General features: G+C 47.0%; 1 protein-coding gene across 2 annotated transcripts in view; it reads left to right on the top strand.

Moving 5' to 3' along the window:
- Positions 1 to 955: 955 nt before the first annotated feature.
- Positions 956 to 24522, top strand: part of ITGA3 (integrin subunit alpha 3) — a 110487-nt gene continuing 86920 nt past the window's right edge. For both annotated transcript variants that reach the window (XM_053265318.1, XM_053265319.1), the window contains exon 1: positions 956 to 1529. In XM_053265318.1, coding sequence (XP_053121293.1) covers positions 1300 to 1529 — 230 coding nt within the window. In that variant the 5' untranslated portion in view covers positions 956 to 1299. The remainder of the gene's footprint in view (positions 1530 to 24522) is intronic.

The raw sequence follows: 24522 nt of genomic DNA, 5'->3' as shown, positions 1-24522 counted from the left end.
TATTTTTAATTGGTTTTAAATGGCTTTGGGCTGTTTTAAATCTGTTTTTATATTGTTCTAAGCAGTTTGTTTCAAATGATGTTTGTGTTTGTTTTTTACTTGTTACGCACCACCCAGAGCTCGTGGATGGGGCAGTATAGAAATGTAATAAACAAACAAACAAACAAAATATCACAGGCAGACATACAGAGCAAGGGTGAACTGGTGTAGCAAGAAAACAGTTGGACAGGATTTCCCAAGTCATCTCACTGGTGCAGCCAGGAAGAGTACACTTTTGACACCTACGGCATGTGCCACTCCAAAATTTGTCCCTGAGGGTAGGGTTGTGCTGCCTCAAGAATAGACAGGGGGAAAGGCTGATGTGAGGACGGATCATATAGGCTATCTTAAGTTCTTTGGTGGAAGGGTAGAGGCAGGGAGGATGTAATGACAAGAGAAATAAGTCTCGATTCAGCAAAGCCGCTGCTGTTCCGTAAATCACAAGACTGACCTTTGGGAAATGTAAGATACATCTGGTAAATCTTATTGATCTAATCTCGGTTCTGAGTCAGGTGAGCTCCTGTTTCCTGCAGATAAGCCTGTACCAGGAAAGTAGTCGAGTTAGCAAAAGCACCAGAATCCGTCCTTTTTGTTTCCGCCGCAGTGGAATAAAGGACACGAGTGCCTCTGAGCATATGCAGAGTGTCACTCGCGCTTTGCTAAGTAATTACAGTCAGCCCACCCACACACCTGTGACTGGGGTGTGGTGGGGGGTGGAGAGCTCCCAGCGAAAACCATGCGCCTTCGGCTTCCAAGCGCCTTTGTCTTTTTTATTTTTTATTTTTATTAAACAACCAACCCGTGCCGTTCTTGTTTGCGATCTGGGCCAGTGTCCAACCTCCCTGCCCCTTTAAGAAGCCAAGTGCCTATGTCGCTCCTGCTCGCTGCGACTGTTTCTTTTCCCCCGGAAGAAAAGTGTAGCTAGAAGCGGCTGCTCAGATTCTATGCAAGGTGGGGAAGAGGAGGAGGAGGGAGGAGGAGGAGGAGGAGGTAACTAGGCTCGCTCAGATCTCCTCCCCTCAGTCCCCTGGGATAGGAGGTGCAGAAGCTCCATCCAAATCCTTTGCGGGAAGAAGAATTGGGGATCCACCGTAGCCGGGAGTTTGCACCAGCAAAGAAAAACAAAGGAGGAGGGAAAACTCCAGGAACTGAAACCAGCAGCAACCTTTTCCCAGCAACCAAGCAAGCAGCCCACAGGCGCGCACGCACAGCTTTGCAGCAGGGTTAAAAGCGGGCGGCAAGAAACTGACCAGACTCGTCATGGCTCCTAGTCAATTTCAGCTTTGCAGTGCCACCAGACAGAAAAGCCGGCTCTGGAAGGAGAATCTGCTGTTTCTGGGGTGCACCTTATGGGTTTCTCTTTGCCCCCCCAGATGTGCTGCTTTTAATCTGGACACTAAATTCTTGGTGCTCAAGAAAGGCAAGACTCCGAACAGTTTCTTTGGATTCTCCGTTGCTCTCCATCATCAAACGAATCCGCAAAGATACCTGTAAGTGAAATATATTCACAACTGATCACAAAACCGCCTGGACTCCTTGTTCGGGAAGGGAGGGGAAGTCTGTTGTTGCTCACTTTTTCTGAGCCTTCTTTCTGGGAACTGAGGTGTAAAAGAGCAAAGGTGGGCCAGTGCCTCAGTATAGAGGAGGGTGCAGGCTTTCAAGTCACACAGAACTCTCCAGCAAGCAAGAATATGAGATTTAATAATCGCTATGGTGTTCAGAACTGTCAGGCTTCCCTGATATTTAAGGTGGCATCCTTTATTGTTAAAGGTGACCTTTTTCTTTCTGCCCACTTTAGCATCTTCTTTTATTCTAAAACTTCTAGATGAACAACAGGTTTGCAGCATCCCTAATTCAGCATTTACTTTTTAATGAAGTCTGGCAGTCCTCGGTCTGCTTTTAATTAAATGCTGTGCTCTTGATTCCTTTTGTGGGGGGTGCGTGTGGAAAGTTTAGTTTATTTCTGAGTTGTTTGCTTGTCGACAAGGGACTTTTAAAAAGGTGCTATGAATCTAATTGGAGAAGCTACTTGTTTGGGGGCATCTTTTTGCATTATTCACTTCCTCAGCTTTTGTATTTTAGCTGGTATGTATCTGTTAAAAATCTGCTTCTGTATGCATTGGTATGCACTGGTATGTACCTAGCCCTAGAAATGACCAGGAATTAGAGCTGTTTGGGTCCTGATGTGTTGATTTCATATGCACACTTGTGACTGTGTGCAAATTATATTTTGCCACTTGGTTTCTGTGCTAAGAAGTTACTGAGTGCTAGGAAACTAATAATACCTCTTACTAGAGGTGAATGAGAACATATTTGGGGCAGCAACAGCAGACTGCTAAAGGGCTACTGGTAACTTTCTTAGAGGCAAGCACAGATCTACCCAAAATGTGGTCTCTGAGCTGGGCACGTGATGTAGACACCTGGTTGAAGCGGCATCTGGTCAAGGTCTGGTCAGTGCCTGGATGGGAGCTGGAAATGTCACTGTCCCCCATGAATGCCACTTTGAGTCTTGCCCTAGAAGCATGCTGGGCTATAAATAAATAAGCATGGCTAATCAGTGGCTGGAGTTAACTTACTGAGGACAATGTAACTTAGCAGCAAGGAATAGCTAGAGAAAACTTGCAACACTGTAGTCGAATAGCAACTTTCCCAACGTCAGTGAAACTTAGTGAAAAATTCATCCCAAAGTTGGGTGTACAAGTTGCTCACGTGAGCTTACGTGAGCAGAACATGCTCACAAACTATCTTTGTTTACAGGGGAATCATGGTGTTAATGTTCTGTAAAATGTTATCTGTTATTGTCTTTTGGAGATAAACTCTTGCTGCTCCCAATCTGGAATTTAGATTGATTCAAAGCAGTTCCCCAGGTGTGTGTGTGTGTGTGTGTGTGTGTGTGTGTGTGTGTGTGTGTCCTAGGCAAAAAGCACATTTTTATTTATTTACATTTATATCCCGCTCTTCTGCCAAGGAGCCCAGAGCAGTGTTCATGCTTATGTTTATCCTCACAACAGCCCTGTGAGGTAAGCTAGACTGAGAGGTAACTGACTGGACAGTGAGTTTCATGGCTGAATGGGGATTTAAACTCTGGTCTCCCTGGTCCTAATCCAGAACTCTAACCACTACACCACACTGGCTGCATTGTGAAGATAGCTTGCTACTTGTGCCTTTGGCAGCAAGTGATGGGCCCCAATCCAGTAAATAGGATCTGCAATAAGGGGCTCCTAGTTTCCTCTGCATGTGGATCTGTTGGACCCTATTCCCAAAAGGTTTTGAAACTCCATCTGCAAGACCTTGATGGATATGGGAACACAAATGTGAGTCACTTGTGAGTCATCAATGTGTGTGAGAAAGAACATTGAATGGCCATGGATGCATTGATTCCTTCTGAATGGCCCTATGCTGAGTTCCCTAATGACCACAGAAATAAATGTTTGAAGCCAAAGGCAATTTGGATGGCTTATTCTGTCGCCTTTAGGGACTGTCTCCAACTGGCCAAACATGGCCTTGATGCCATTATGGCACTGAAACCTACATTATTGCAACAAGGACTCAAAGACCACCACCACCCCAACCCTACCTCGGCAAAAGGATGTGGACAGTGCCTTGGTGCTTATTATAACCTTGCCATTTCCCACTATGACCTGAAATTATACTTCCAAACAGCCATTGAAATGCATTGGAACATAGGAAGCTGCCATATACTGAGTCAGACCCTTGGTCTATCTAGCCCAGTATTGTCTTCACAGACTGGCAGCGGCTTCTCCAAGGTTGCAGGCAGGAGTCTCTCTCAGCCCTATCTTGGAGAAGCCAGGGAGGAAACCTGGAACCTTATGCTCTTCCCAGAGTGGCTCCATCCCCTGAGGGGAATATCTTATAGTGCTCACACTTCTAGTCTCTCATTCAGATGCAACCAGGGCAGACCCTGCTTAGCTAAGAGGACAAATCATGCTTTCTACCACAAGACCAGTTCTCCTCTCCATAAAAAAGGTAAAGTGTGCCATCAAGTCAATTTTGACTCCTGGCACCCACAGAGCCCTGTGGTTTTCTTTTGGTAGAATACAGGAGGAGTTTACCATTGACATCTCCCACGCAGTATGAGATGATGCCTTTCAGCATCTTCCTATATCGCTGCTGCCCAATATAGGCGTTTCATACCAGCGGGGATTCGAACTGGCAACCTTCTGCTTGTTAGTCAAGCATTTCCCCCCTGCACCACTTAAGGTGATGTCTTGGGATCCTGCACAATAGGCTGTAGGGAATCTCTCAACAAGTGATGGGGACCTAACTCTCTCAGCCCCCTTTCTATCTCTAGGAATTCATTCCAGTGGCCTGTCAGTATCACTTGTCCTTTGCACGGGCTCTAATCAACCGCATGCCCATGGGCATCCAGAGGGGGAGGCAAGGGGAAGCAGTTGCCCACACCTTGGACTGAGCCAGTCCCATTGAATTCAATGGGGCTCACTCCCAGGTAAGTGGGTATAGGACTGCAGCCTTTGCCCTGCCACTGGAAGAAGTTCTGCAGATACCCATGGCATGCCATACTCCATAGGGAAGTATGGCATAGCCCCACACACTTGTGTATAACTTTCTGCTGCTTGGATGCTTCTCTGGGTCAGGGAACACCTGTCCCAATTGCTCGTGGGAGTGCTGGTGCCAGCTTATGCCCATGATTTCTGGATGTTGACCTGGGCCAGTGGCTGTTCTGCAAAATGCCAGTTTTTAGGTCTTGAAAGGGAAAGGAAGCATGGACCTTGTATTCCTCTTTGGGAGGAACATAGATGGGGGCTGGGGATCCTGTATCTGGAAATGCAGGAGGAAAGCTCCCTTTAGGGTACGTGAATGGATGGCTTTTTGGTGTAGGGCCAGCGTGGTGTAGTGGTTAGAGTGCTGGACTAGGACCGGGGAGACCCGAGTTCAAATCCCCATCCAGCCATGAAACTAGCTGGGTGACTCTGGGCCAGTCACTTCTCTCTCAGCCTAACCTACTTCACAAGGTTGTTGTGAAAGAGAAACTTAAGGATGTAGTACACCGCTCTGGGCTCCTTGGAGGAAGAGCGGGATATGTAAAAATAATAAATAAATAAATAAATACACAAATAACAGGGCTGTTCTTTTTGTCTTCTTTGCAGCACGTGGCAGGCTGTCTTCCTTTCCCCCTTTGGGTTTGTTCTTGCAAGTGCATGCCTTGTCTTGTCTTGCAGGCGCATGTGGAATTAGCTCCCTGAAGCTCTTGCCCGCCTGCCTGCCACGCACAGCCGAATGATCTTGATTAAGGCAGGACCTCATGGCCTGGTAGGTTAGGGGCACTGCTCAGGGAGTGATCTTGGGCCTGTTACCCTCAAAGGGTCGCCACGCTGATAAAAGACAGAAGGTTGAATCACATACACCACCTGAGCTCCTTGGAAGAAGAGTGGGATACAAATGCAATCAGGAAAGAAACTAGACTACATCTTTTGGAACTCTCCAAACAGAAGGCATGAATCTCTATGAATCTCTATAATGGCATTTGCATTCTTTGGGTAATCCTTTGCATTGAACTTCGGATAATATTGCACAAGCATGCTTCTCAGTGCGTCAAAAGCCCTGCAAAACTGATGCTCCAAGGCAAGCTTGACAACATGTACTCTGTCTCCCAAAGCTCTAGGGTTCTCTTGGGGAAGCAGGGAGAACATTTGAGAACGCTTGCCCATGCCTCTGAGGGCTGCTTCCCCTCTTACTGTTGGAAAAAACGAAACCCTAGAAATGTAAAGTCTTTTTTGGCTCCTAAATAGTCAACATCAAAGATGGTCCAAAATAGTCCTCTAACCTTTCTTCTTTTTTTAATCTGTCCTTCAGCTTGCTTTTATCTGTCAGTCACATAGATTTCCCCCTCCTCTCTACCACTTTTGAAGTTCTTAGAAGCATGCTTGTGCAGCATTCTCTGAAGTTCCATGCAAGGGTAATATTATCCTCTCTTACCCAATGAATACAAATGCCATTATGGAAACTAAAATTCATAGAGATTCATGTCTTCTGTTTGGAGTGTTCCAAAATATGAATTCTATTTTCTTTCCTGATTGCATTTTTATCCAACTCTTCTTCCAAGGAGCTCAGGTGACAGCCAACAACCAGGATGGCTTTAATTGGGGTTTGGATAAATCCATGGAAGAGAGGTCTATCAATGGCTACTAGTCTAGTGGCTATAGGCCACCTCCAGCCTCAGAGGCAGTATGTCTCTGAGTACCAGTTTCAGGGGAGTAACAGCAGGAGAGTGGGCAAGCCCTCAACTCCTGCCTGTAGGCTTCCAGCGGCATCTGGTGGGCCACTGTGTGAAACAGGCTGCTGGACTAGATGGGCCTTGGGCCTGATCCAGCAGGGCTGTTTTTATGTTCTTAGGGGGTACATATGATGTGATTCTCCCTTCTGTCTTTTATCTATGCAGGACCCTGTGAGTGGGCCTGGGCTAAGAGAGAGTGACTGACCCAATGTCACTCACTCAGCTTCTTAGCTGAACCTAGGTCCCACTTTTTAGATTTGAACTTGGGTCCCACTCCTACTCCAGTACTCAGACCACTATACCGCACTGGCTTTCTTGCCTCCTGCTTCTGAATCTTTCCTGGAAAATTGATGTATGTTTTGCATTCACAGCCCTCTTGTAAGTTTCTTTTTAAATTATGAGCTGGTTTCGGACAGGGAACCATTTTCTTATTCCCTTTGCTATATCAATTGCTTTGTCTTTTGTTGCTGAAAAGCAGTATATAAATAGTCTTAATACAAATGCTATCCATGTGCCTGGTACTTTGAATGAGAAAGTGGTCATTCATTCTCAGTGGACTTCCCTAGCTTTGGCAATTCCTTGTGAAGTCACTAGCCCTGCAACCCAGAGTATTCTATTCTGAGACTCATCTGTGGAATGTGTGAAATAAAAACCCAGCACCATGGCACAGCAGGGAAATGACTTGACTGGCAAGCAAGAGGCTGCCGATTCGAATCCCTGCTGGTATGTTTCCCAGACTATGGGAAAAACCTATATCGGGCAGCAGCAATATAGGAAGATCACCTCATACTGCACAGGAGATGGCAATGGTAAACCCCTCCTGAATTCTACTAAAGACAACCACAGGGTTCTGTGATCGCCAGGAGTCAACACCGACTCGATGGCACAAGTTACCTTTACCATGCATCTGAGGCTATGTAATGTCTCTTTCCCTTCCTGTACTATCTTTCATATATTCTAGAAGTGACTTTTTCAAAATTTCTGTGGTGGTAGGTTTGAGAGCCATGCTTCTAATTGAAGAAATTAAATGGTGCCTGTCCAGAAAGCTGACAGAGGGAGAGCACATTTCCATATAGAAATGCCTTGAAAGGCTTCCCAGAAACTTCAGAATACAGTTGCTAGGCTAACTGGGACCAGTCCAGGAGAACACATCTTGCCAGTTTTGAAGCAGCTTCACTCATGGATGGTCCATTTCTGAGCACAGTTCAAAGTGCTGGTGCTTACCTTTGGTGGCTGAGGATCTGGGGGGCTGTAGGTCAATCGTAAAGTACCTGCTTTGAATGCAGAAGGTCTCTGGTTCAGTCCCTAGCACCTGAAGCGGAGACTGGGAAAGATCTTGGTCTGAAGAGCTGCTTCCAGAGTTGGTGCAAACTGGGGATGAGCTAGATGGATCAATGTTCTGACTCTATTTTTCCCCTTTCCACCTGTACCTGCCCAACCATTGAGATGGGTCCAGCCCCAGTCCCCCTGGCAGCATGGTGAAACTTAAGAGGGCGCTAATTCTTACAAACAGACAAGATGGTAGACCTGCGTATAGGCTCTGCTGTTTCAGATGATGGGTGAGGGTTCTCATAGAATCTTCGTATGCATGGAGTGGGGAAACCAGCAGGTCTAGCTCTCTGACATAGGAACATAGGAAGCTGCCTTATACTGAGTCAGACCACTGGTCCATCTAGCTCAGTACTGTCTACACAGACTGGCAGCGACTTCTCTGAGGCTGCTGGCAGGAGTCTCTCTCAGCCTTATTTTGGAGATGCCAGGGCGGAAACTTGGAACCTTCTTCCCAGAGCAGCCCCATCCCCAGAAGGGAATATCTTACAATGTTCACATGGTCTCCCATTCAAATGCAAACCAGGGCAGCCCCTGCTTATAACAAAGGGGACAATTCATGCTTGCTACCACAAGACCAGCTCTCCTTGATGTCAGCCTGTATACCCAAACCTTCCAAAAATGATATGGAAAGGCTGAGAACGAGAGGAGTGGGCTTTGTTTCTGGCGCACAATGGACTGATATAGTCCAATGGAAAAGCACTATGAGGAAGAGGAGGAGTGAGCATGGGATACCCTTTGAGTCATGTTGGATCGCAACTGCCAATTCTTATAATGGAAACCATCAATATTCAAACTTTTACCCTTTCTTAGCAGGGGTAAACATTCAACTGTTTACCCCTGCTAACTGAGCAAAGAGGCACCTTTTAAAGTGGAGATTCTCTTATATTTAGTAGGGGGAGAGCAATTGGCCCCATCCAGCCCCAGCACAGTATCCCTTCAGTGGCTGTTGCTGGTAGCTGCCTTATGTTTCTTTTTAGACTGTGAGCCCTTTGGGGACAGGGGACCATCTTCTTGATGTGTTGTTTGTTTGTCTATGTAAACCACTTTGAGATCTTTGGTTGGTGAGCGGTATATAAATATTCATAGTAGTAGTGGCGCAATGGGGAAATGCTTGACTGACAAGCAGAAGGTTGCCGGTTCGAATCCCCGCTGGTACTCTATCGCGCAGCAGTGATATAGGAAGATACTGAAAGGCATCATCTCATACTGCATGGGAAGAGGCAATGGTAAACCCCTCCTGTATTCTACCAAAGAAAACCACAGGGCTCTGTGGGTGCCAGGAGTCGAAATTGACTTGACGGCACACTTTACCTTTACCTTAGTAGTAGTTCTTATTCGTTCTTCTCTTCAACTTCGGCCCTCCTGCAGCTGTTGGCCTACAATTCCCATAATCCCTGGCTATTGGTCACTGTCACTGGGGATAATGGGAGTTGTAGTTCAAAAACAGCTGGGGGGGCCTAAGTTGAGCAGGCCTGAGCTATGCCCAGCATGCACTGGGTGGGTGGGGGCTGTGCATGCTGGTGGCACCATGCCAATGCACCCCCTGACCACATTTCTCTCCTCCCACCCTAGGCTGGCCCCTGCAGCCATGTATGTGGTGGGGAGAGGGGCTTCTGCATGTGTACATGCCTCCCCCCCCCCCAAGCTAGAACCCTGATAAGCCAGAATTCTCACTGGGGTAGCTCAGCTCACAGTGTGGTGACTACTAAGTTTTGTAATTGAGCAGATGGGTTCAAATTGACCCAGCTCCACCCTCCCTGTTTTCTTCATTATCTCCCTCACTCTGAGGGGCTGCCAGAAAGTGGGGCGGACACGGGCCGCCTCTCCCCTAGCTATGCCCCTGTCGCTGGTGCCCCAGGAATCTGCTGCCTGAGGCAACCGCCCCAACCTTGCCTCACGAAAGGGCCATCCCTGGTTCCCACACCTCTGGGGGAGCCCCACATCATAGCTGTGATGCTGAACATGCAGATGCTGCACTGCAGCCCACTGTCAGGCACATTGGCTTAGAGAGGCAGGGCCAGCCTCTTCTCCAGCTCTCATTCAGTGAACACTGCAGGGCTTCACGACTATGTCCACCCCCCTCCCCGCCAGCTGTCATCTGACTACAACTCCCATAATAACACAGTCAGTGTGGTATAGTGGTTAGAGTGCTGGACTAGGACCGGGGAGACCCGAGTTCAAATCCCCGTTCAGCCATGATACTTGCTGGGTAACTCTGGGCCAGTCACTTCTCTCTCAGCCTAACCTACTTCACAGGGTTGTTGTGAGGAGAAACCTAAGTGTGTAGTATACCGCTCTGGGCTCCTTGGAGGATAAGCGGGATATAAAAAATGTAAAATAATAATAATAAATAATCCCCAGTCATAATGGCCAATAGTCAGGGCTGATGGGAGTTGCCGGCCAACATCTGCAGGAGGCCAAAGTTGTGCAGGCCTGGAATACTGTATGTAGAATGAATGTATGAAGAGGGCTGCGAAAAATATTTGAAAATTATAATTTTTAATTTTAATTTGATTTTAATTTAATTTTAATTTTAATTTGATATTTGAAAATTAATCGGTTTGACATTACACTTTTGCCATCTGAAGATCTGGATCCAGGGTGGAGAGCTGGTCTTCTTGTAGTGAGCATGAATTGTCCCTTTGCTAATTAGGGTTTGCCTTGGTTTGCATTTGGATGGGTGACGACCTGCGAACACTGTCTGCGGTAAGAGATTCCTTTTGGGGCCTGGGGCCATGGCTTGGTGGAACAGGTCCCAGGTTCAGTCTCTGGCATCTCCAGGTAGGGGTAGACAGAGACTCCTGCCTGAAACTCTGGAGAGCTGCTGCCAGTCAGTGTAGATAATAGTGAGCAAGAAGGACCAGTGGTCTGGCTGAAGGCAGCTTCCTGTGACCCAGAAGGGCGTCCCGTAGTCTCTCCTCATCCAGGGCTTGGTTGGATTTGTCGATTTAAACAGAGGCCTACTGCAGGCTCCTCCTTGAGGGTCAAGGTGTGAGGCTCCCACGGACCTGTTAACATTCTTGTAGTTCTTTGCTGGATTGGCTAATTTCTATGGGGCTTTACAAAAGACCTTTTCAAACCACCAGATTTTTTCCTCTTGATTAACTGACTCCTTCTCTTAGCCCAGCCTCAGTTCCCATGGAGACCTGTATTCTGTTGTTTAAGAGCCAGTCTTTTTTCTTTTTTCTTACTTAGTATAAATCAAAGCTGGCTCTGCTAATGTTTAAAGGCACAGAGGGGGGCTATTTTGTAGATTGTGTTTCGGCAGGTGGGGTATATGTTCACTGCCGTTGCCATCTCTTCCTTCCACCTCCCAGTCTGTTCTGGGGCTGCATCTTTAGTTTCAGCAGCGATTTGCCAGGCAGAAGTTTTGTAAAGTCAGGGTTTTCCTGATATAGGGATGGGGAAAGCTTCACCTGTGTATCTGTGTAACAGCGGCCTGTTTCACCTGCATAATAGCCGCCTGATATGCATTCTGTGTATCAGGCAGCTATTAAAAGTACAGGAGCCCTGCAGGGGGTGGGGGAGCAATTTGGCACTTATTTGGAGGTGTTTTTTTTTAATGCAAAGTGCTTTGCAATCTTAAATTCTGTAATCTTCACTACAACTTTGTTAGACCACTGCATTCTCATATTGCAGAACTGAGAGCTTAAAAAACACACACACACACACACACCTGCGGCTTGCCCGGGAACCATGGATATTGAAGCCTCAGAACCAGTTTTCAGTGCCAGGATTAAGCTATCAAATATATACTGTCATAAGAGCCTCTGAGCTTGTGCAGAGTACCTTTGCAACCTCACTGAAATAATCACAGCAGGCTCCATACCTTCTGCAATTGGCAGTCAGGTCTTCTGGGACAGACACCATGACTTCTGGGGAAGTTTGATCTTAGGCACTTTACTTCCCTGTTGCCTGAAATCTATTTTGCTGCATCCCTCCTCTTATCACATACCTGTAATAAAAACAAAGGGGAGGAGAGCTGGTCTTGTGGTGAGCATGAATAGTCCCTTTTTTCTAAGCAGGATCCAACCAAAGTGATGGGAGACTACATGTGAGCAATGTAAACTATTCCCCTTCGAGGATGGGGCCATAAGTCAGTGGAAGAGCACCTGAGGTCCCAGGTTTACTGCCTGGCATAGGAACACTGGAAGCTGCTATAAACTGAGTCAGACCATTGGCCTATCTATCTAGCTCAGTATTGTCTTCACAGACTAGCAGCAGCTTCTCCAAGGTTGCAGGCAGGAATCTCTCTCAGTACTGTATGCTTTGGTAGTTTGTTGGTTCAATAAAAAAATCTTGTCCTATTAAAAAAATAATAATAATCTTGTCCTATCTTGGAGAAGCCAGGGAGGGAACCTGGAACCTAGATGCTCTTCCCAGAGTGGCTCCATCCCCTGCAGAAAATATCTTACAATGCTCACACTTCTAGCCTCCCATTCATATGTAACCAGGGCAGACCCTGCTTAGCTAAGGGGACAAGTCATGCTTTCTACCACAAGACCAGCTCTCCTCTCCATCTCCAGGTAGGGCTGGGAAAGATTCCTGCCTGAAACGTTGGAAAGCCGCTGCCAGTCAGTGTAGACAATACTGAGCTAGATGGGCCAATGGTCTGACTCGTTATTAGGCAGCTTTCTATGTTTTTGTGTGAACTACAAAATGCAGCCTCCACGGTTTCAGGTTTTCATTTCTGCCTTTTCTGAGCATATTATGACCACAGCAAAAACATGAGGAGAGTTCAGCACCCAGAAGCTTGTCTCTTGCGTTTCTGAGACAGCTGGAGGGCCTTTTGTCTGACTCTTCCCCCTTTAACAAGGATATCTTGTGCCCGGGAGAGGATTTCTGATGGCAGCAGCTGCATGGCTTGCAAAGCATCTGTGAAGACATTCCATAGATTCATTTGAAAAGCTCTTGATGAAGTTTAGTACTTTTTTTTCATGAAGAGGGAGTGCAACCATTCTGTTTTCTTGTTCTCAGAAGCTCAGCATAAGGCCGAGGAAGCTGCTTTAACTGTGAAAATGCCCATATATGCTGAGAAAGCTTCGGGTATGCAATTGTGTGCAGCTGGTTCGGAAGCCTGGGGCTTCCTTGCTTGCCAGGACTTTGCATTCTTAATACTGTCATGCCTAGAAAGGGGCAACCAGAGAATTTATCTGAGCCAAATTTCAGCCCTGGAACTAATTTCTAGCACTCGGGTTCATCTTTCATTCATGCATTAGCTGGGGTTCTTCTTTCCCTCCACACTTGTAGGCTAGTGTGGAAGGAAAGCATTTCTGAGCATGTGCAAAGTGTTTCTCTCCCTATTGAACAGCCTGCAAAAGTCACTTCCTAATCCTACCTATTTTAGATTAGCATATTGGACTCCCCCAGTAACTCTAATTTTAGAACTGTAAGTCCTGGATGTTTTTCCATGTTCTACGACAAAAGTTGTCCCCTGAGGACAAGATTCCCCATGTCTCCAAGGAGTTCTTGAAGGACAACCCTCGCCCTTCAGAAAATTGCCACGCCTGTCCTTTAGACAAGTTTGTTTTGAAAAGCGTAACCCTGGGGCTGTATTTTGCTCTCCCCGCAAACTGCTGTTTCACCTTTGAGAAGAGATAAGATTGAAGAAGCTATGTACTATGCTGGCTCCATGGGTATTATCTTGTGCAACTGTGTACATTTTAGAATTGTTATCTGCAGCAGAACTTGGAGTCCTGAGAACAACTACTTTGTTAAAGAAGAGGGCAAGTTTCTAGTCCTCAAGGCTCACACTTGATTTCTAAAACGAGAGGAACTGGCTGCATGAGAAACCTGTCTGAAATCTGACTTCAGACAACTTTCCTTCATAATCTCAGATGTGTGGGAGCTGGTGGTGATCACTTTGGGTTGATTCAGATGTTTACTGCTTCCTTTATGTGGCCTGGCATGAAGGTTCCCAAGGAGACAGCCACATGGTACAATTTGCGTCTGACTCGAAATCCAAGAATCTTCTCCTCAGCAGGCCAAGAGGTGTTTCTCCATCAGCATGCGGATGGAGACATGGCTCCCAAGACCATTGGCCTTGTAGCCCTCTCCTTCCTGCCTCCTGGCTGCCAGGGCAATGAACCAGTGTTGCACTGGCAGACTGGGTACCATTGTCCTGGTTGTGATCCATCGGGGAGATCAGCTCCAGGAGGAGGAAAGCTGTTTTTGTTGTAGCAAGCACGAATGGTCCCTTCTGCTAAGCAGTGTCCACCCTACATTTGGATGGGTGACTACCTGCAAGTGCTGGCTGCTGTACTATAATCCCCGTAGGAGATGGGGCTGCTCAAACTCAGTGGTAGAGCATCTGCTTTGCACGCAGAAGGTCCCAGGTTCCATCCCTGGAAGCATCTCCAGGTAGGGCTGGGAGAGACTCCTGCCTGGAACCCCAGAGAGTCGCTACCCTAGTCAGTGTAGACCAGGGATTCTCAACGTTGGGTCCCCAGATGTTATCGGACTTCAACTCCCATAATCCCCAGCCCCAGTGGCCTTTGGTTGGGGATTATGGAAGTTGAAGTCCAATAACATCTGGGGACCCAGCGTTGAGAATCCCTGGTATAGACAATACTGAGCTAGATGGACCAATGGCCCGACTCGGTATAAAACAGCTTCCTATCTTCCAGTGACTGTATCACTTCAGACTGCAAGTGGAGTCTCATGGCATCTCCAGGGAGGGCTTGGAAAGTCTGCTACTTCCAACCTTGGAGAGCTGCCACCAATCGGTGTAGACCACACCTGCTCAACTTAGGCTCCCCAGCTATTTTTGGACTACAACTCCCATGATGCCCAGCCACAGTGGCCAAGAGCCAGGGATTATGGGAGTTGTAAACCGGCCTCTGCAGGAGGGCCGAAACTGAGCAGCCCTGGTGTAGACAATACTGAGCTAGATAGACCAATGGTCTGACTTGATATAAGGCAGCTTGCTCTGTTCCTAGTGTAGAATCCAAGGGAAAGAGTTGTGGTCTGCAAGGACAAGGCAGTGGGGTGGAATCAGGAATATTAATAGTTTAATGAAATAGATATTATAGATAGTTATTATATTATAGATATTATAGATAGATAGTCTATCTTGTGTTTCTTTTTAGATTGTGAGCCCTTTGGGGACAGGAAGCCATCTTACTTATTTATTATTTTTCTGTGTAAACCTCCCAGAGCCATTTTTGGAAGGGCGGTATAGAAATCGAATTAATAACAACAACAACAACAACAACAGAGAAGCCGGTGCAGACTGCTTTTCTGTGCTCTTGCTGCTGGCTGTTTTTTAGCCCCACCTCTACTCCAGGACTGGAATGCAAGAAACTAAAGCCCCATTCAAAAACTGGCCTGGATCAAGGAATGGATTAACCCAAAACACCACACCTAGGACTAGTTCCCCTCTAGCAAAATTTAAGGGGCATCTTGGTCTATCTCATGTACAGCACCTAGCATGCTTCTGGTGCTAACTAAATGAAGAGTGGAGTATTGGAAGTGAGGCCTGCCCCAAATGTAGGGGCTGGCTTAGGATTTTTAGAATATGTTTATGCAGAACCTGACACAACCCAACCAGCCAGTGCTTCTAAGTCTAGATGCTGCCAGACAAAGCTTTAAGAATGGAGCATGCGACACTGTGGCAGCCTGCTCAGTTATGAAGCATTTTATGTTTATGGCTGAATTAGCAGTAGCAATTGTTGGGTTTTTAGAAAGCGCCACTCTGACTCCATCAAGAAGCTCTCTGCACAAACCTTTGCAAAATTTACTGGGCCTTTTAGTGGAACATCTTACATCTTTGTTAATGTTCCTTGGATGGGCTCCCAGGTTGAAGGGCAAAATGGAATTAACAGGTGATTGGAAAAGCTGCTATGGCTCCTGCATCCGAACAGGGACAGGGCAGGCTGGAGGACTTAAGAAAGTGGATAAGTGGATGACACTTCTTTGGGGGCTGCTATGTATCCTGGAATGAGAGCTTCAAAGAGAGTCCTTCCTCACAAACCTTCCTTCCTAATCGGGGGTATGGATTGGGGCCTTAGAAGCACATGGGTGGCAAAAGCCTCGATTGATGCTCAGCTGGCTAATGTCTCAGAACCCTGAAACTGAAGAGCAGAAGGTTCCAAGTTCCCTCCCTGGCACCTCCAAGATAGGGCTGAGAGAGACTCCTGCCTGCAACCTTGGAGAAACCGCTGCCCATCTGTGTAGACAATACAGAGCTAGATGGACTGATAGTGTGACACGGTATAAGGCAGCTTCCTATGTTCCTGTGAAACTGCCTAGTACTGAGTCCATCTACCTCACTATTGTCTATGCTGACTGGCAGTGGTTTCTCTAAAGTTTCAGGCAGGGATTTCGCCCAACCCTACCTGGAGATGCCACCAGGGATTGAACCTGGGACCTTCTGCATGCAAAGCAGATGTTCCACCACTCAGCTTATGCCCCCGTCCTCAGCTGCTGCCTGGGCTGTGCATCTCTTCCTAATCCTTTTACCCACATGGTAAGCAGGGCTGGCCCATCCACTAGGCAGAATAGGTGGTCATCTAGGACACCAATTCTTGGGGTGCACTCCATGATCTCCTTTCCCGCTCCAAGCAACCACTGATGCATCTGACTTGTTCCTGGATCCGAAACTCTCTCTGGTTTCTCAGGTTGATGCAGTGGCCAGGAGTGCTTTTTTATCAGCTTGGGCTGATATTTTGGCTATGCCCATTTGTGGAGGTAAATGACCTCCACACACATAATAGTGTACTTATGCTGGTAGCGTCCAGTCTTGACCACTGTAATGCACTCTACGTGGGGCTGCCTTTGTACATAGTCTGGAAATGACAATTGGTACAGAATGCGGCAGCCAGACTGGTCTCTGGGACAACATGAAGGAACCACATAACACCGGTTTTAAAAGAACTGCACTGGCTGCCAATATGTCTCAGTGAAATACAAAGCACAGGTTATTACCTACAAAGCCCTCAACGACTTGGGTCCAGGGTACTAAGAGAGTGCCTTCTCTGTCATGAACCCTGTCATCTATTAAGATAATCTGGAGAGGTCTGGTTATGGTAGCCACCGGCTTGTTTGGTGGCAACTCAGGACCAGGCCTTCTCTGTGGCTGCTCCAAAACTCTAGAATGTGCCCCCTGTCAAAATAAGAGCATCTCTTCCTCTGTTTGCTTTTAGGAAGACCCTCAAGACATACCTGTCTTCTCAGGCTTTTAAATGAAATGAAATTTAAACTGTTGAATTGTTTGTATTCTGTGAATTTATTTGGTTTTAACTCCTTTATACCTGTTGTGTCTTAAATTGTGTACACTGCCTTGAGATGCACATATTGGGTGATAAATATCGAAAGAAAGAAAGAAAGTCAAGTTTTTCTTAGGGTGCCAAAAACCATAAGGCCAGCCGTGGAGGTAAGATGACCCTCTCCTTTTACACAAGAACAAAGCTCTATTCAGACCTTATATCGAATCCTCGTACGATGAGTGTACACTGTACACAGGCACACATCTGTTATTCACATGTTAAGTTGAACACAGGTTTGGCAGTAAATGTCCTGTCTCTACAATACACTTGAGGGGCCTGCACCCAAGTTCACTTTTAAAATAGATGCAGGCACAGTCATTCACACACAACATGAACAGGCATCTGTATGCTCATACTGCCCAATGCCTGAATAGAGCTTATGATCGAGCTGGAATTTGGAACGTGTGCATTTTACACGTGGCTGTAATGTTGTCCTACCATAATGCCCCTTTCCACGTACTGTTCTTCTGGGTCCTCCGCCAGCCTTAATGTGACCCAGTTTTTGAACAATTAATGGATGGGCTGTCTGTTTTCATGTACACTTCAGGCTGGTGCTTCAGTGAAACAGACGCCTCTGGCTGCTCAGAAGGGACATTGACCTTGTCATAAATCCATATTGTCTTTGTAGAAGACTCAGTAATGGATTTAGGCTTGTTCCCTTTGCAGCCTCTTAACAGGAACAGCCCTTGGGTTGCCGTTCTGCAAGATGCATCTTGCTTATCTTCACAAACTTGCCAAGGAACATTTGCAGGCCCTTAAGCTAAGCCTTTCCAGGGCTAAGCTAAGCTGCTAAATTGTCTTTTGCGTGGTTTGCACCTCGCTTATCTTGATTTACTTGAGGCACAATTCAGCCAAAGTGAAGCACCTTTAAGACTCCCCTTACTACAGTTAGAAAGTTAAGCCTGTTCATAAGAGGATTTAGAAATGCTTGCTTTTGGCCAGTTCATGTCCTTGCAGACGAGATTTTGCAAGGCCTAGCAACTCTGCTCTGGCAGAACTCGCTTTTGCTTACCTTAACTGGCAACCACCTCAGCAAAGAACTAAAGCTTTGTAGCCATTTAGATGGAAAATAGCATGAAAGTGAATTGGGGTCATATATTATGCCAAATGCATTTGCATTAGTGTCGTTTTTTGATTTTAGGCCCAGAATTCAGATTTCCTCTGCACACAAGTAAGAATATGTTTGGCACACAAGGAATGAGAAGCCCTGGCTTAATCATGTGACCACAGGGATAGTGGGTGATCAGAAAGTCAGGTGGACTATACCAGCTGTGCAGGGTCAGAGGTGTATGACATTTTGCATGATGTGCATCAAGTGGGTAAAATGGCTATCAGTGACTACTAGCCCAAATATCTGTATATTTCCATCAGGATCAGAGGGGGCATGACCCTGAACACCAGGTGCTAGGGAACACCAATAGGAGGGGGTGGTTGCCCCACCACCACCACCACTATTTGTGGGTTTCCCTGATGTACCTGGTTGGCCATTGTGTGAAGCAGGATGCTGGACTAGATGGGCCCAGTGTTCCCTGTAAGAGGGATCCCCAGACGTGGTTGACTACAACTCCCAGAATCTCCAGCTGCACTGGCTTTTGGCTGGAGATTATGGGACTTGTAGTCAACAACATCTGGGAATCCCTCTTACAGGGGACCCTGGATGGGCCCTTGGCCTGATCCAGCAGGGCTTTTAAAAAATGGCTTTGCTTGACGGCACTGCATAAATCAAGCCATGCAGATGGCTGTGGGTCATAGCCAGAATTCAGGTGCACCGTAACAAATGTGTTTACTGAGCAAATGGCTCCAGATGACTCGGGTAAGCAAGCCAAGCCGCATGCTGAAAAAGCTGGCAGAAACCTTCAGCAGTTTGACCTGTGTGTGACTTTTCCATCCAGTTATGCCAGCTCGGAACTGGATCCCTGACTTAAAACATTCGGCCCTGAGGGCTGATTGGGCTAGCCAGTGGGATTTAAAAACAACTCAGATTCTATGCATGTAAGTCCTGCTGAATACAGTGGGGCTTACTCCCATGTAAGGGTGCACAGTACTGCAACCATAGTCGACTCAAATGTTACTCTTAACTTAAAAGTCCATACCACTCAATAGTCTGGGATGACCCAGAAAAAGTGTGGAATTGGGGGATTCCAATAATATAGGGAGGATGGAAACTCTTCCTTATTTCTCTCTCCAAAATCTCAATGTATCCAGTTCTCTCCCCTCCCCAGTCTTCCTATCCCTGAATCACAACTCATCTTGCCCAGGCAAATATGCAAGGTAGTGCTATTCTGTCCCGCCACACACCCCCACTAGAGATTATGGGTGATGCACTTCCTGGGCATGTGGGAGCAGCTCTTGGGCCACTCAATTACTTCTAGCCTCATTATTTATCATCTAGATAATGAATACCACAGTCTAGCCCCCAGGCAAGAATGTTGCCCGCTACAGTCGGTGCCAGCCGTAAGGCAATCCGTGAAGACCTACTGGGCCAATAACAAATTATCATGGCCTGGCACAGTGCTGGTGTAACAATTCTTATGCCCCCCTGTCTCTGTGTGTGTGTGTGTGTGTGTGTGTGCGTGCACTCGCGCGTGTGCAATAATGTTCCCTGTAATGAGAATTCCCAGATGCTAACTAACTACCCCTGCTAACTGAGCAAAGAGGCACCTTTGAAAGTGATGGGTCTCTAATATTAAGTAGGGGGAGAGCAAGAGTCCCTATCCAACCCCAGCATAGCATCCTCCTCCCAGTGGCTGTTGCTGGTGTCTACCATATCTTTCTTTTTAGGCTGTGAGCCCTTTGGGAACAGGGGGCATCTTTATTTATTTATTTATTTATTTATGTATGTATTTATGTATTTATGTAAATGGCTTTGAGAAATTCTGTTGAAAATGAAAAGCAGTATATAAGTAGTAGCCTACCTGACAATGTATGTCAAAAGCGTAGTGTAGTGGTTAGAGTGCGGGACTAGGACTGGGGAGACCCGAGTTCAAATCCCCATTCAGCCATGATACTAGCTGGGTGACTCTGGGCCAGTCACTTCTCTCTCAGCCTAACCTACTTCACAAGGTTGTTGTGAGGAGAAAACACAAGTATGTAGTACACTGCTCTGGGCTCCTTGGAGGAAAAGTGGGATATAAGTTTAATAATAATAATGTCCATCAAAACTGCTCATTCTTATAATGGAAAGAATCAATATTCAAATGTTCACCCCTGCTAACTGAGCAAAGAGGCACCTTTTAAAGTGGTTATTCTCTTATATTTAGTAGGGGGAGAGCAATTGGCCCTATCCAGCCCCAGCACAGCATTCCTTCAGTGACTGTTGCTGGTAGCTGCCTTATGTTTCTTTTTAGATTGTTTTCCCTTTGGGGAAAGGGGACCATCTTATTTACGTATTGTTTATTTTTCCTATGTAAACTGCTTTGAGAACTGGGGCCCCAAGGTCCGGGGGTAAGAACGCTTCTGACCTGGAGATGGCTACCAGTCCTGGAAGGGTTGGCAACCCTACAGAGGCAAGTCTTGGGCAGAAAGGGGAAGAATGAAAAATACAAGAAAAAAGCAGCCTTCTCAGAGTTCTGGGCCTATTAATGTTGCTGATGAGGCTTGGAGTCGTGGAGACGTCATGGAGATTGCTGGTCTACCATGATCTGCTTTCCCTCCGCCATCCTCCTCGTGTTCCAGCAACGTGTGTTACATTTTGAAAAGGAGAGGTTTTTTCCTCTTTTATTTCCTTTTCCCCCATTCCTGAGAATGTGAAAGTTAGTGCAATCTGGGAAGGCCCTGGAGCTACTGAGGAGTGGCCCTCGACATCTGGGACGAGTTGGAGGCAGGGGCAGCCCAAGATATTATGGCACCTGAGGCGAGGCACCAAGTGCTCCTTTGGCCCACAACCCTGGTGGGGGCCAGCCTTGTTCCAAACCAGTCACAGCAAGCTTTGAAAGTGGCGCATGGGGTGGAGAGGAAGGAAGGCTGCCAGCCGCTACCACCTCTTCTCTAGTGCCCTTTTCAAGATTTGCAAGGCGTGTGAGGAGAGGTGCTCTTGGCAAAACAGGAAGGGGTCAGGTCAGTCCTGAAGAGCTGCTCTGATAGCTACGGCAGGAGGCCATTTTGCCGCCCAACTGGCACGCCAATAATCTGCCACCTGAGGTGACTGCCTCGCCTCATGAAAAGGCCGCCCCTGCTTGGAGGCTTGGATTCCGGTTCAAGGCCTCAAAAAAAGAATTAAAATGTCATATACTAATATTCTAATATCCTAGTAATACAACTGGATGGTTAAAAATCATCCAGACTATGTTATATATAATAAATCCAAATCAATACATTTATATTGTATTTATATTTAATATATTATATTTATATTATATTACTATAATTAATATATTATAATATTTATATTATATCTAATAAAGCAAAGGATTTGGACTCCGATTCAGTCTGAACCTTCACAGACTGAGATATTCCTTAGTCTACTACGTCCCCTTGTTCTTCTTAGGCATTGCTTCCTTGCATGGCTTGTGGGTGGTCCAGCTGGAAAAGAAAACCCTAAGTGTGTGGGGGGGGGGAAATTGCAAAGGCAAAAATCTCTCTGGGAAGAAGCCAATGTGGAATGAGGCCAGCTTGCTGGTGCCAGCTAATATGAGAACATCTACCAGCTTTAAAATCTAACCGTGGTTCCGATTTTGCCCCCAAGCCTGGGAATGAACCCTAGGTTTGTACCACTCACCCAACCAAGGGTCCGTTCCCTCCTCCTTTACACCTGGATTGAGATTTCACCCCAAACTGGAAGTAAAAGAAGAAGCTCTTCCTGCAGGCTGCCAGACCATTTTCTAGTGTGGGGCTCCTTCCAAGATGGGAGGAAGTCCCCGCAGCCAGCCCCGCCCCATTTGCGGGCTCTCAGACTTCAGATTGTGATCAATTTGGCATATTCTCTCTGGAGCATGAAGACTGGATCCCATAGAGCTAGTTTGGGGCTACTTGGCAGCTTGGGTTTCACAAAAACACCTTAATTAATGTGCCAATGAATTGAAGTATTGCATAGTTTGCAAAGGAGCAAAGACTGACTTGCAGAGTCCTTGGCTTTGATCTAGCACAGAGCTGTATGACTTCAGCCCTCCAGCTGTTGTTAGACCACAGCTCCCATCACCCCTGACTATTGGCCACTGTGGCTGGGGATGATGGGAGTTGTAGTCCAACTCAGATGGAGGGCCCAAGTTGTACAGCCCTGTGCTATGGCTTGCTTCAGAGAGTTCTGTTTCATTAAAGTGTGTGTAGTGGAGGAGGAATGTTTGAGGTATGCCTGTGCTCCTTTCCCTCCCTAATATCCTACAACCTCAGTCCCTTGTTAGCATTTTCTTCCCTTCCTCCTCTGCTCCTTTTCTAGCAGGCCATCTACTCTCGAGACAGATCCTCCAGTCATCCGGAGCTGGGCCAGCCTCTGAGCAGATGGGTTAATAAGGAATGACGTTTGCCCAGCGGTTAGTTCCCAGAGGCTTCTCTTGACGCAGCTCCCTGGCTGTGTTTACTCTCAGCTTGGCTGGCACTGCTGCATATCCCGTTCTGGCTGGCTTTGCAACCATGCCACCCCTGGCGCCAGCAGAGAATCGATGCCCAGAGGATCGTTTACTCCTGTCTCTTGATGTTCTGGGTACCTGTGTGAATGTGAAAACCAAACTTTGCCTAAGTCAGAAAAGCAACAAGTCCTGTTCAGAAAGGACAGACGCAGAGAATGGAATTCAGTGTTGAATTCAGGGTTGTGACTTTCTGCCACTCCGGTGGTTTGTACCCCAAGCACTCCAGGGAGGTTGAGCAGACATTTCACTGCCTCTCACACAGTGTTTGCTGTAACAGGAATCCCCAGATGTATTGCTGTAACAGGGACTCCCAACATCTGGGAATCCCTGCTGCAGGGTGCAGCGCTCTCACACCCAGTGGCACAGTGAAATTGGAGAGGAGAGCTGGTCTTGTGATAGCAAGCATGACTTGTCCCCTTAGCTAAGCAGGGTCTGCCCTGGTTGCACATGAATGGGAGACTAGAAGTGTGAGCACTGTAAGATATTCCCTTCAGGGGATGGAGCCACTCTGGGAAGAGCATCTAGGTTCCAAGTTCCCTCCCTGGCATCTCCAAGATAGGGCTGAGAGAGATTCCTGCCTGCAACCTTGTAGAAGCCGCTGCCAGTCTGTGAAGACAATATTGAGCTAGGTAGACCAATGGTCTGACTCAGTATATGGCAGTTTCCTATGTACCTATTGGTTGCAGGCCATGTTCAAATTTTTGGGTGAGCTGTCTCCACAGCCCCCTCAGCCACTGCCACCACTGGCTGCCGTATCCCTGCTAACCACCCCAGCCAGCAAAGTGAAGCAAGCTGGCTGCGGAGGTTAGTGGGGCCACAGCAACCAGCAGAGGAAGGGTGGGTGAGTGGGTCATAGAGGCAAGCAGTGGAGGGCAGGCCCACTTAGATGGGGCCCCATGGCAGCAGTCTCTCTCCTCAGTAGGATCCTGGTGGCCTGTGTTCTTTCACATCACTGCACAATGGTAGATGTGCCTCTATTCGCACCTCTGCTTCTCTCTCTCTCTCTCATCACCTCTGCTGCTCCTGGTCCTACCTTTATACTCCAGGGCGCTTTCCAGATTAGACCCTGCAACTGGGTCATGGCGTATCTCTGAAGTGTGCTTCCACACTGACTGTGTTGTGACACCGCAGTCCCTACGCTGACAGCAGGGTGACGTTCACATTTCCGAAGCCTTGTTTCGGATTTAAGCGCTGTGATTTATTGATAAAACGTATGTCTGGCTTTAAAAGGTTGCTGTTTTGGGGGGTTGTTAGTATTTGTGAGACTGCTCCCCCTGCTGGGCGCTTTGCTGTTTACATTTTGAATGTGATTTGCTTGAACAGAAGCATTTTGATGCTGTTGAGCGGCTAAGCTGGAAAGCATCCAGAAGTGTTCTGTCTCCACCTGTCCCAGGAAAAGGTGCATTCAATAAGAACCATGTTTTAAAATGTGAAAAGCTGGGCATCTTTGCAAGATTGTCATCTCGTGTATTGCAATGGGAATTTCAGCACATCACAGATCAGGAAGGAACTAAAAAGCCATCCAAGCCCACCTGGTGTTATGTGGCAGGATTGCCAAAGTTCATCAGATGTTGGAGCTGGTGTGGCATAGTGGCTAAGAGACGGAGTTATACATTTGGAAGACCAGATCATGCATGTGAAGCACTTGGAAGTACACTCACAATTGCTGCACAAATGCTGAATATCATTATTATTTGTCCAGCACTCCAGATACCCGAGGCAACCTGGGCGACAGCATGTCCCACTTGACGATTAGGTGCACTGCAAAAAGGTGGCTGCAAAACAAATAGCTTAAGTCAGGCAAGCCGAGCTACCTGATGGAAGACCTAGATCAGGGGTTCCCAACCTGTTGTGCCCCAGGTGTTACTGAACTACAACTCCCATCATCCCCAGCCACATTAAATTGTAGCTGGTGATGATGGAGTTGAAGTTCAGCCACATCTGGAGTAACACAGGTGAGAAGAACCCCTGATATAGATAATGAGGCTCTCCACACGAGCAGCGTGGAAAGCCTTACCGGGTTCTGCTGGGAGAGCGGGCTTAGCTCGCTTTCCCTGCAGACAGG

This window comes from Hemicordylus capensis, chromosome 6 (genome assembly GCF_027244095.1).
Source record: "Hemicordylus capensis ecotype Gifberg chromosome 6, rHemCap1.1.pri, whole genome shotgun sequence".
Classification (NCBI taxonomy): Eukaryota; Metazoa; Chordata; class Lepidosauria; order Squamata; family Cordylidae; genus Hemicordylus; species Hemicordylus capensis.
This window is presented reverse-complemented; position numbering and strand designations above follow the sequence as displayed.